Source organism: Varroa jacobsoni, unplaced genomic scaffold (genome assembly GCF_002532875.2).
Source record: "Varroa jacobsoni isolate VJ856 unplaced genomic scaffold, vjacob_1.0 scaffold_502, whole genome shotgun sequence".
Taxonomy (NCBI): Eukaryota; Metazoa; Arthropoda; class Arachnida; order Mesostigmata; family Varroidae; genus Varroa; species Varroa jacobsoni.
This window is the reverse complement of record NW_019213404.1, coordinates 81,124-94,223: the sequence shown is the minus strand read 5'-3', so window position 1 is coordinate 94,223 and position 13,100 is coordinate 81,124. Positions and strand designations below refer to the sequence as shown.

General features: G+C 39.2%; 1 protein-coding gene across 3 annotated transcripts in view; it reads right to left on the bottom strand.

Moving 5' to 3' along the window:
• Positions 1-13,100, bottom strand: part of Cib2 (Calcium and integrin binding family member 2) — a 74,317-nt gene that overhangs the window by 8,393 nt on the left and 52,824 nt on the right. The window contains exons 1-3 of one of the 3 annotated variants that reach the window (XM_022834143.2): positions 6,040-6,110; positions 2,370-2,533; positions 1,686-1,851 (exon numbers count right to left, since the gene is read on the bottom strand). In XM_022834143.2, coding sequence (XP_022689878.1) covers positions 1,686-1,817 — 132 coding nt within the window. In that variant the 5' untranslated portion in view covers positions 1,818-1,851; positions 2,370-2,533; positions 6,040-6,110. Of the gene's footprint in view, positions 1-1,685; positions 1,852-2,369; positions 2,534-6,039; positions 6,152-13,100 lie in introns of those variants that run through there. The other 2 variants (XM_022834141.2, XM_022834142.2) reach the window with 2 other exon arrangements.

Sequence of the window (13,100 nt, the reverse complement as noted above, 5' to 3'; positions counted from 1 at the left end):
GGCGACATCGTAGCCCTAATCACATAAAGTTGTCTCGTTAACGACCTAATCGAAATAGGTCGATCGTCAGAAATGCAATTTTGGATAACGTCGATTAACTCCGGCTTCTACCTCGTTTTTGTCTATAATAGATTTTCCGTTAGATCGTTCCGAAGCTATGCAGGAACCTGCCTTTTCTCCAGTCCCATGCTCATTTACAAGGCTGTAGAGTGTCAATTTGGGCTAATAGAAAAAAAAAAACTTATTGCATCGTTGGCACTTTTTTACTGCGCAAATGTTTACATCCTTATTGAAACCAGTTTTTTTTCTCCGGTAGAACCAGTTTCGGACAAATGTAATTGTAGTTGAGCCACCCGGTAGACAAGCACTGCACGTGTACATCCGCAAGCATTTTCAGATGAGTAAGCCATGAAAAAAAAAGTTTGCAAAAATCTACCTCTTGACCTAACCACATACTTGCGCGCCCAAAGAATTCCAAACACCCGTATAATCATCTTAGAGATCCACACGAACTCCCCCACAGAGTTCCATGAGGCAAATCGCATTGGGTAAAAGAAAGAACTTTGGCTAGAAGGGGGTTACCATCCCTCTCAGAAGACCGTACTTTTAAGATTAAAAAGCGCAATTCGAAAAAAAATTAAGCAGATGTCATATGTAGTATAGTTTTACAGGATTTGTTATCATGCAAATGCAACACCAATGCAGCACACTTTCTTATTAATTGTTCCTGGTGTTTTGTGCACTAATCATTTTTAATACTTACTGTTTTTAAGAAAATTCTATGCTTACTTCGTTCTTTCTGCTCCCTGAAAAAACGTTCATAGATAGAAGTGAAAGTAAAATTGCAAGGTATAGCTAAATTTGGTAACATTGTTTATACATACCGGATATTTGCTTAAGTCCAGCTGTCGTATCTAACGTTATAATAACTTCTGAAGAAACTTTTGCGTCCTCTTGTCAGTAGGCAGGCGATAGGGCGGAGTTCTTTTTTACCGTCATTCGGCAGTTTAAGCTACCGAGGTAGTTTTCATTTAAAAAAAAAAATAAAAACGGCATAAGGTAACTTTGAAATACTGAACGTCTACAGATACGATGTCAGTCGGTATAATGTAAATAACCTACACTGGATCACATTATTTCAGCTATATAAAATCAGCAGCGTGATTTTTTTGAGGGGTGAGAACGAACGCGATACAGTTTTTGCGAGCGCCACTCACGATGCTTTTAAGCTATTTTTTTTAAGGTAACTTATAGCGCATTTTCGGTCACGGTAGCTTGCAAAAATAGCCTGTTTCCTATTTTTCGGAAATTTATTTTTCGCCTATACGTACTTTTAGTGCTTTCTTAAGGCGAGCACACCGTTTCAAAATTGCGTATTCAATAACTCTCGAAAATTTAACCATGTAACGAATCTTGTCAGCAAGTTTGCGCTGTTGATAACATATAATGATAAACATCACCTCCCGATATTTTCGTTTTGGGTTCTACTGCGTTTTTTTTTCGAACCCAGATTGAAATCAGATAAAATAAACGTTAATGGATAGCTAGGCCTTCTTAGTACAGCAAGGTAAGCAAACAGCTTTTCCGTCGCTTAAAACTTTCTATTCAACACTAAGCAAAATCAAGCAAAAAAAAATCAGCCCGGATATAAGTTTACCCAATATAAAGGAATCAACGAAACTTACCTGTGGAATGTTTTGAGGATCAAGCTCAACAAATTTTTGTTGAATTCGAAGGATCTCCTTGCGAGTAAAGTAGGTACAATCTTGAAGGTCCTCAAGCTGTTCCTCTGTGAGCTTCGGAACTTTGTTTCCCATCTTCTTTATAATAACAATAATAATAATAAGATAACTAAAATAAAGCCAACAACAAGAAAAGTGTCAAGTATATCGAAAGCCAAAGAATGGGCATGTCTGCATAGTTTTTGCAATGCATTAACAAAAGTTAATGTTACATGTTATATATTAATAAAAGTTAATAATAACAAAAGACTAAACATAGAAAGAACGAACGAAAATGATAAGTATAAATATATTTACATATATATAGCGTGGGCAAGTGTTATGAACATCAGACCTACTACTGGTCGGTTTGACCATTTGCAATCTTCTTTAGATTAGAGGTCTACGTATTTACACGTTATCGCCATTAAACTTTACTTCATGGAGACAATATTTTTTTTAGACTGCGTACGGTTTTTTTCAGTTGGGTAATTAATTTCAATCGGGTACGGTAGGGACAAGGGTTCACGAAATATCGGTAGATTTAGTATAGAAAAAATATCGTTAAATTAAAGACACTATAATTAAGTTATATTGGTCCTAATGTTTCTCTATACGAAATCTAACGGTTTATCCGCTGATGTTAACCTTTTTTTCCGATTTATGTCTCTGAATATATGTGCTTCTAGATCAGAGAGTTTTCGAGCGATATCGGCTCCTGAAACTGCATGCTACGTCAGTCAAATCTGATCAATGGCAGGTCTGATGATGTAGCTCTTATCGCCGTGGGATGGTCCAATGACACCGCTTTCCTGACAGTCGTGATACAAATGATTTGTATGTTCATATCGATGTTTGAGCTTCATACGATTGGTGAAGATTTACACAAAAAAATATGCTGAATCCTCTAATCACTCAAATACTCTTGCTTAAAGACAATATTAAGATAGTAGTGGAAAAGCCTCGACAGAGGTAAAAATAATGCGTCTCTATGCGAAAGCTACGATACGAGCAAAGTCTGGGTACGACGATCTAATTCGTTTATAAATATATAATTTAATTAACTATTCGCTCGTGAAGATCGCAAAATCCGCTTAAATTCCGCGCGGGTTTGTGTCGAAACACGGCAAAGGCATCGTATAAATAATGTCGTCTTTTTTTTTACATTCAAGAGTAATTTTTGTATCCAAATAAAATACATTAAACATTTTGGCTGTCTGGCGTTTTTACTACATCAATACATGCTTGTCCAATAGCGTTCTCCTGCGGTTATGTACGCTAAATGGGCAAACGGAAAAACATCATTCGCGTACTTATATTCTCGAAGAACGACGCGTTTTCCCAGTGAAAACTATGAAAAGGATAGAATAATACTGCAAACGTTCCCATAGCCATATTATGCTATGCATGACCACCCAGCCAAACATACCAGCCGTCTGTTCACGGACCAGGTTACATGAAAAGTGCCAAGCAGTAGGAAGTACTTTCGTTGCTTAGATAATTTTCTTAGGTAGTTTAGTACAAGTGGCAGCAGGCATCAAAGAAACGAGCACTAGGCTCGAGACGAAGCACGTGTTACGGTAAAGACGTTGCGGCCTGAGGGCGAATATCTACATATGCATGTAGAGAATGGTAAACTGTTTCAACAAAGTACCACACGATACATACGAATGTCCTTAATTTTTATTTATATTTAAGAGGCCTGCAAAGAATTCGGTTTCATAACACAGGACGACAGGTAATGAGAACGAGTTTAATATCAACTATTCTTTTTACCTGGTTTCTTTGCACCCCTTCATAAGAGTCGACACAAGTGTCGCATTGGTAATGAGGCCTATGGCAAGAAAATTACTTGAAGTAAGATAAATCCGCTTAGCTCTGGGCTAATTGGTCTGAATTATGTGCGCACCGAGCTCCGGCCAGTTATACGTGACCTTTACACGACTGAAGTTTAGACATAGTCAGTCTTGGCCAGTACCATCGATTAGATCCCCAATGTCCAGCAGAGAACAAGCTTTTCTTCCTTTTTCACTATCTTGCGTTCTACTTAAGCATAGTATGGCTTCAAAAAACGAGGGACTGACCATACTTTTGACAACCAAGGTCGGGCGGATGGCACCACGTATTAGATGAAAATAGAGATAGACCGGCGCACTTTGAGCTGCTAGACCATATCATCATTATAAGTAGTAATAAAACAAAAATTGTAAAGTAACGTATCAAAGCAGCCCTTTTGATCTGCTCCTAGTTCTACATGAATGAAAGTTTCCAGTTAAAGAACAATTGACCCCATCACTTGAAACGCACGCTGCTACTACGTCATCGTGTCAGCGAGTCGATTTGTAATATTTTAGTGCTCTAGAGAGAAGATTATCGTTCTTCATTTTATAGCTACTATATAAGATCTAATACAATATATTCCACAGCAAGACGTGTTCTTCGGCTAATGATCGGAACTTGGAACAGGCACTAGTAGTTCAGAAGTATATTCTCAGAGGGATAACCATGTACCAAGGCAAATGGCTTTAATACGGCGTCTAGGCGCAAAATGCAATAGTATGACGTTTCTCGTTAGGAACCCTATGAGCAAGAACATTTTTTGTCTACATTAAGCTAACCATCATAAAAGCAGCCGCGTTTAGTGTTACAAATGCCCTAAGAAAAATATTCGATTTTGTGCCCGAACGTCAATTAGGCGCACAATCGATCGTCTTTTGTGTGGTGTTATACATAAAGCCAGCGTAAAAAAATGTAATTCGGCACTGCCGATTTATTGTCCTGAGTCACGTACCGTAATAGCCAACCTGGCTGGCATCCGTCACAAGTTCACTGGTTCATTCGCTACTTACGAAGAGCAGATATGCCAAACTTATTATAAAGTTTAATGGCATATGCAAAGATCACCATCGTCATTTTACAATTTATCCGATACGTCTTGCCGGATATAAAATTTAAGCTTTTCGAGCTTTGTCGTTTTTCATGGCTGACTAGAGTTGCGTGACTATTAAAAGCGCCCCAAAATCGTTTGTCAAAGTGCCTACATTATCAGCCCTACCTATAATTTATCAAAATGACGAAATCAGGGATTGCGAACCCTTTAGCTACAAGGACGTAGATATTTATAGATCTCAAAGTATTTATATTTACTTCATGCATAGGTTAGAGCTGTGGGGATGAAGTTCAATAAACAACTCTGTTTATGTAGCGCTGAAAGACCTCATACTGATGAAATCTGGATATGTGGCCGAGCATATAAACCCACGGGGAACTCCTACCTGCGTGCATCATACAATGATAAATAATTTTCTGTCTGTAAGATCAACAGGATGTAATTGCTTTCATGCAGCGTCGTATGACAGATCTGAGAGATGATCAAACGTTTTGTCTAGCTAACGTTCGGATTTGGCAGGATAACTTCTGTGCTTCCTACTTAGGAGTCTTCATACGAAACTATTGCTTCACAAAGCTATGCACCATTCGAAACCTTGGTTTCACTTTATGGAAAATAGGTCAATTCAAGTTACCATGCTATATTTGATTATATTACGACTATCACAAGCTCATAGTGACACGTCGCTCCCTTGTTGTCACACCTTCTTTTTTTATCCGTATTCTATTTTACTGTCGCTACATCATGTACAAGATGTTGGCACAAGACAGCAGAAAGCGTCGACGAATCGCGTAGACGTTGCCCCTGTTACGAACATCAAAATATCGGCGATAGAATAGTATTGCCTCAAATGTCCATTTCATTTTTCTATCAAGAGGCATCACCAACAAATTATTCTACACCTTTTTTTAGGCGTAATTTCAGTTTATAAATCTGATTGGGCATGGTAGCGGTTCTAAGCAATTTAATTACTTTTTGAGAGAAGTCGTGATTTGCGGCTCACCGAAGAACATTCTGTGTTATTCGATAATAATTACCCATTCTTTGTGATGTCCTTGACGAGGGAACAGTAGATAGGGTTATGCAATAAAAAGTCACAGTGAAAATAGACTTCAAGTGAAGTTTTGAGATTGTACAGTCGCCGAGACCATCACAAACATTTCTAAATATCAGCGACTAATTCAATTAGGTGTTATCGGCTAACTTCATGGCCGCTACAATGCTTTACAGAATCGATGATTAACCATGGGTTCGTATCGTCATGGAAATTATGGCAAAAAAAGTCATCTACCATTATCATCCTATTGTAGAAACAAATGTTTTTGTCTGCTTTATCTGAGTAGTTCAGCGGTCTCACAATGAATACGATAAAATATAAACTATCGATTACTTCAGGTCACAATTCTCGGAAAATGGGTGGAAGCTTACCTGCGTCTGAGGGATTTGCTATTCTAACAAAGTTCTGCACACTTCGTATACTCCGTGAAGTCAGGAATGAACCTAGCGAACAGACTTTCGGGGACGCCTTATTTGCGAAGCCAGGAGACAGAAGGAGGTGGAAGAGAAAAGGCTCCGCAGAAGGACACTTCCATCCTATTCTACATATAGCTGCAGGCCATCTTTTAGTAGTTTCGCCGAAAGGTGAGTCAACGTTCTCTACTGAGTGCGATACAGGCTTCATTTAGCTAACCAGATATATTGAAAAGGTAAACGATTGATTTATGTATCAAATGCAGGTGAGTTTCTGTTGAGTTTAAACATTTAACCGATAATATTTACATATGCACAATCGTTACATGATGTTATTATCAAAAACTGATATTACGTATTGATCGTTGTTAATAGCGTTCTAACAGAGAAGAAGGAAGCTGTGTTTATTTCTATTAAGTTTTTCCACACGACGATATTCAACTAAATGTAGAAACAACCAGGGTTAAGATGTGAAGCCTGTGTTGTCAGCCACTCGGGCTAGGCGGTGACGGCGACTAAAGTGAGAGTGCAGATGCGGATGTGCGAGGAGGGAAATAGCAGGGTGGAGTCCTGCGGCAAGTTTCCTCAAATCTTCTTTCGTTTAAGGGGGGTTGAACCTCGGCACGCCTTTAGGACACACGATAAAGGTTTTGATGGAACCCGGTTGGGTTATATCGACACTAGGTTGGGTGGCGTTTTTTTGCCATCGACAGCGCACCGTTGGCTAGCTCTGAATGTGAAAAGGACGAGACAGAAATACCTGCATGAACCTCTTCAAATTTACTATATAATATATACCCTAAGCTTTACAGTATAACGTGTCCGTGTGTACATTTACTTATGTGTCTGTAAATGTGAATTCCTGTTTCTTACTACTAGGTTCTCTTAACTTGTCCCAGTAAGTTATTTATCTATGATTTTAGATAAAGCCTAATGTTTTTTTAAAGTTTCTGTGTCGCAACACCCCAATTTGCGCTGAATAACATTACTTAGATGTGACTTCGAATGCTAAGACGTATTAACGTAAACGAATATTATGTTTTTACTTTACAATGAAGTTAAATTTTTGCAAAGGATTATGTAAAAAACGGAGGCCGGATTCATATATTTTTATACTTCCTAAACATTTCTTAACTTACTGATTATTATGAATGTGTTAGACGAGAAAAGAGCTTTTCTTCCTTCCACCGTCTTATGTATTCGCTTCAATTTTTTATAATCTTCTCTCATATTTGCACCGGTTTATTTTTTTGTCGCTAAAAATGTTTGAGTTTGACGTTGAAAAACTTATCCAGCTAGTTATTGAGACGCACTCAACTGTTAAGCGCACTGTGGGGAACTTCAGTCACCAGTGATCGGAACGGACGATAATCCATCGGCGCGAGGTCTGAACAATATGGCGGCTGCAAAAAACTACCTACTTAACGCTGTCGCAGAGAAGGATGACCTTACCTTGTCTAATCGTTCTTTCTCTAGCTTTGTTCAAGCGGCGCAATTAAACTAGACACAGCTGTTTATTGTTCTTTTTAAATGTTTCTTAGCGTATGAGAGTCCCATCGATCTATTATAAAGTTCCATACATTTAATCTAACGCTGCGTAAATGTCCACAGCCCACTTTTTCGACGGATTAACGAGGTGTTTGCAATTTCAAGTTCTTACCGACCTCGGATGATCCTTTAAGTTACGAATTTATAGTTGCACACGACACAAATAACCCGGGTCCCTTAGACAGCTGTTAGCTTCGACAAAATTCAAAATTAAGTAGTTGATAGAATTACACGTATTATTACACGCCGGAAATATCTTGCCTTTTTTGAAGCCACAAAAAACTGTGAAGAAACGAGAAACGTGTTTCTGCACAATGAGTTTGCAGAAAACTTAGAGAGAAGAGGGGTCCCTTCTACTCGTATTTAAAAGCAAATAAACAGTAGAAAAATAAAAGAAAAAGAGAACATTGAAGGGAGCATAATTGCGCATATATTACTTTCTTCTGCCGCATATATTACTTCTTCTATTATATAAAACTTCTGCCGTTACGCATATAATCTAAATTTATCTATAATCGAAAGTATCTTCTTTGCAATGTCCAGACTTGCGTCCAGACTAACTTAGCTACTCGTCCGGTTTACTGGGATTGTAAAAAAAAAAAACAAAAAAAGAATGCTGATCTAGAAAATTAGTACTTTCGCTCAATTGAATTCACGCTTGTTGTGTTTGGGTTACTAGCTTGTTTATGTAAGACAAGCACAAAAATAAAAAAGCAACAATGGTTTTTCTTGTGAATTATGTGGGGAAATGGCTGCGAAATCGAATGTGTTTTTTCAAAGATAGCATTATAAAGTTATTCATCTGCACAAAGGAGCAAATAGACGGTTCGATCCTTAAATACGTATTCCGCAATGGGTTTTCTAACATCGAATAATTTCTTATATTGTAACGCTTGAATTCAGGTGAAACAAATCGACAGGTAGATAGATAACTGGGTAATTGCCGGATCAACGCCGTGAACTAACACTCTGATGGCTGGGTCAATAGACGAAAAACGGGTCATACATGTAGTGAAGTCGGAGCCTTCAATATATGTTTACTGTGGAAAGTAATGTGAAAGAAATCTGTTCAAAGGTGTACTCTTGTTATTGGCAAATGTAGCTGCCTAAAAATAACCATAATTTTTTGGGTAGACAGAAAGAATCGCCTATATTAAGAGAGAATAATTCAAATACAAAATTGAGACATTTCGAAATCAAAAAAAAGTAATGATGTGTACATTCTATGAGGACTGTGCAATTGTAGGAGTTGTACCTACCCTACAAACTCGCCTCTCGATAAGGCCATAGCTTCGACAACGTTTGGCCTCACGGCTAGGTAATTGTAAAAGGATTATCGCAGTTAAACGGCATTTTAGATCTTCAGTATTACCCTTTATTGCACAATAGCTCTAGTCATAGTATAGACGCAGCAGATCTCATACCCCTCATAGACCCGCTTGTATTGCACGCAGAGTATTTCAAATGTTGTTGCGCGACGATGAAAATGACTGATAGTGGCGGAAGCAAAATTTTAGATATTTTAAAAATAAGCAGAGCGACGCGTGTTCGATACGGTTATCATACTGACACCGACTCGTATGAGGTGTTTGATTCATCGACAGAAACTTTTCGGCCCCCTCAAGCATTGTTCCCCAAACATTGTATTGGACGACTTGGGGTCTAGGTATAGCCACCTCTCAAATCGGAAGTGCACCACATAAACTGATAGCAGCAGCGCCCTGTATAAAGGCCCTTCGTCGAAACGCCACGCCACGCTCCTCCGTCGTCCTCTTTAGTATCGCGGTAATTGTACAGCATTTAAGGATTACAGCTGCTAACAGAGTCTGTGATTATTATTGATCTCTTAAGGAACAAGCCCAGGTACTTTGTATTCTAGAGGACGAAAGCTGGGTTAAATGTTCTAAAAGACGAACTAGCATTCTAGTATCTCGAGGAATATTGAAGAGGCTAAGTAGATCAAAGTTGCCGCAACATCGAGAACGAGTTCAAGGCGCAGTTGCTTATTGTCCATCATACTGGTGATCTTTTACCAGTAGGTCGTATGTTAGTGCGTAGTGGTAGTGCAAGTCGTGCGACTTGATGAGAAAAATTTGGCAGCTTTAAAGGGTTTCTCTTAGCACATCTTGGAAAAATCCTAAACAAGTACTGGACCAGAGATATCGCTTGACGATCCGACTACATTCGCTTCTGCTTTAAAGTCGACAAACGGTCTTCGTATTTTTTCAATTAAGCCAAAAATGGCCTAATGGTAAAACGTACATTTTTGTACTCTAAACAAACGTTCGCTATGGTACGTATTTTTAGAGACTTGTTGGGAACCTTTGGTACCTTAAAACGGTTTGAGCCTAAGCGATGCTTGATTCGCTTGTTCAGGCGATGACGAATTTCGAGGCAGGCTACGGCTCCAAGGTCTATCGTTGTAGAACACGTATTGAGTTTATCAGTAGTGGCTTGAGGGCCTCGAAGCTGTTGTAACCGTAAGCTCTCGACCTTTCTATAAGACAGGATCTCCATTAGACCTAAATAACTTAGAGGTATTACATTGCAGCAGTCTCTATCTGCTTTTGGAAAACGAATTTCTAGCGAGCGCCTGCATTTATTTGTACCTCCGGAGACCATTGTAATATGCGGACTTGGATAATTGTGAATCCTTTCCTTGATGTTATTTCAGGTTGTTGATGTTCTTCTTAAGGCCAGGTAACTTATTTAGACTAACTGAATCCTAATCCTAGACAGTTGTAAAACGTCCATGATCTTTATAACTTAGCTGCTGACAAAAGATTTTCAGCGCAAAGCTGACATTTACTTCATCATTGACCTGAAGCCAGTTAATACTATGTAGCTGACCTGTGAAATGGTTAACCAAGTATGTGCCAGGTAGTCGAGTAGGAATTGAAGGGGTTCAGCTATATCCTGAAAAGACAAACAATTTTCCACAATCAAGACAATGGCGGCTCTGTGATCATAGAAAAATGGCGTCGACTAAATTGCAGAGCATAAGCAGAGGGACTTACTACAAACGCTTACAACGATGTGATCTATACAGATTCGCCAAGACGCGCCCTAAACTTTCTAAATTGCCTGACGATAGTCTTTATAAGAAAAGAAAAAATATTCTTAGTAAACAAGAGTACTGAAAAGCTTCACATTAAATTCGCCCAACAACACATAAGAAAGAGAAAAAAAATCAAAGTTTTTTTTTTCTTACGTGAAAGCTAATCATAGCAAAAGTATATTCATGATATTCCAAAGCAGTGCGCATAATATAGAACCAATGTTGAGCGCTACATATAATAGCTATCCGATATCGTTCATAAAGCCTTGCAAATTAGCAATTTCTGACCGCCCCACACTCAAGACCCCAACGATCGTACATAGAAAAATCGATTTTTTCGTGAGTTGGACCTTAGAGCCCAGTGGCTTGTGAGAAGTTCATGTACAGCTCCCGACACTTACACTGCAACCGGGCAGGTAGAATGGAGAAAATATACTTTCAGTGCAAGTTTAGCTAGAATGTTAATAACGTATGCTTGTCCCAAGCAGCAAACGCACCCTGAGCGTCAGCAATTGATAAGGCTGTAATAAGCATTACCACTAACCGCGTTCGGATGCTATTACCTTATTTGTTGAAAAAGTCAACATCAGCTAGGTGCTTCACGTTCTTCAACTCGAATCGACAGAACAACGTAGTGGACAAGTGAGTTTCCTACAATTAGCAGATATAAGTATTTCTTTGGAATGGTCCGTCAGGTACTCCGTCAGACTTTCCATAGTTCACACAGGCTAGAATAGTCCTGTTAACTGCAGCTGTCATACCTAGCTCCAATGCCCAGAGCGTAAAATCAAAGCTTCCGCTGAGAGACCAACCTTGTGCTCCTTGTATGTATAAAACGCTAACAAATTAAAGGTACATTTTTCCCGTGACGGTTACTATAAGCTTGTCTGTAACCCGCACCTTCGATGATCTTTTCGTTTTCTCTCACGCTTTTTTCTTACCACGAGACCCGTTATTCACCAGATTCATGGCTGCTACCACCTGAACATCGCCTTCAGTGGCACTAGTTGCACCGTGCACGTTCTTGCGATGGCCCGAAGCAGCCTCTAATTGACTAGCTTTGAACGAGCCCTTTCTTTGTTTTTAGAATGTTACTTATTTAGTAACTTACTAGTGCGGTTCTACTTCGAGTAGTCACTTGAAACGCCGTATCCTTTACACAGGCCCCCATTACGATTGGCAGCGCCAAATTTCAGTCGATTACCAGCAAGACAGCGTGCGAAGAAGCCTAACTGACAACTCAACGCAGATCTGGATCCTTAAACCATACCACAAAGTCGAAGGCGCGGATATCACCGGTCACTGTCTACAAATGTCCATCCAGATGGAACAAGTACGATTCACAGTTTCAGTTCACACGAATATAGCATCCTTCGATTTTTAGTTTCTCATTTTGTCGAAAACTTGTCGGTCGAAACGATGTGCTCGCGTACGTTATGTTTAAGTGTGCGACTTACTCCCTTAGTTAAGCCACTGCATAGCAAGCTTATAATTTGCACAATGTCGAACTGCATATAGGTGTAAAATACATCATACTCAATAATATCGCATAGTGGAGCTCTCAGTTGTTTTTTCAAGATGGCTGACCCCCGAAGCATATCAATTGATTGGATCAGCTAAATCCTCGTAACGTCAAAAGCAACTATAGCAAAGAGTTTATGAAATTCGTATATATTCCTTATATTGATATCTGTCTGTTGATACGTAATAGAACGAGGAGGGGGGAAGACGATCACTTAACAACGAAGGACTCGATGTCTATTTCCCGGTCTATGAAAAGTGCTATACGCATAGAGAGAGTTCTTTGTACCTAAACAACTCCTAGGCAAGTTTTTATCAACGACCCTACTGTCTAAGAGTCATTATCTCGAATACAAGCTAATAGTACAATATCACAAGGTCAAAAAATTGTGACAGGAACCCACATAAAAAGCGCGGGCAAATTTTAGAGCTTCACAGCGCGTCTAAGCTTGATCAAAGGAATGAGTCTCAACGAAAAGCCTAGTAAGCATTGTTTCATAGAGTTCTCCTAAGGCAGGACCGAATAAAAGCATTGCTTGTTCCAAGATATTCTATTTGGAATGTACATCGAGAGTAGACCTCAAGATCATCGGAGTCATCTAATAATTTGTTTATAGACAAGCTACCGCCGCGTGTTTTTCTTTTTGACATCAAGCAAAACAGCTTTGTTCACCAGAGCTGTAAACATCCATTGTTTCTGTTGCGTGACGTCCGAGGGCCCAGCTGTTATGCTGTATACCTTCTTGTGTACATTGGACACAGCCCATGCGTAAACACATATTCATGCTTGAACGATAGACCAACCACAGCCCCGGTTACGCTTATCAGTGAAAACGGTCTCGGTCCGTATAAGCTTTCCGCGCAATTTTATTTAAATTGACCCGAACCATTT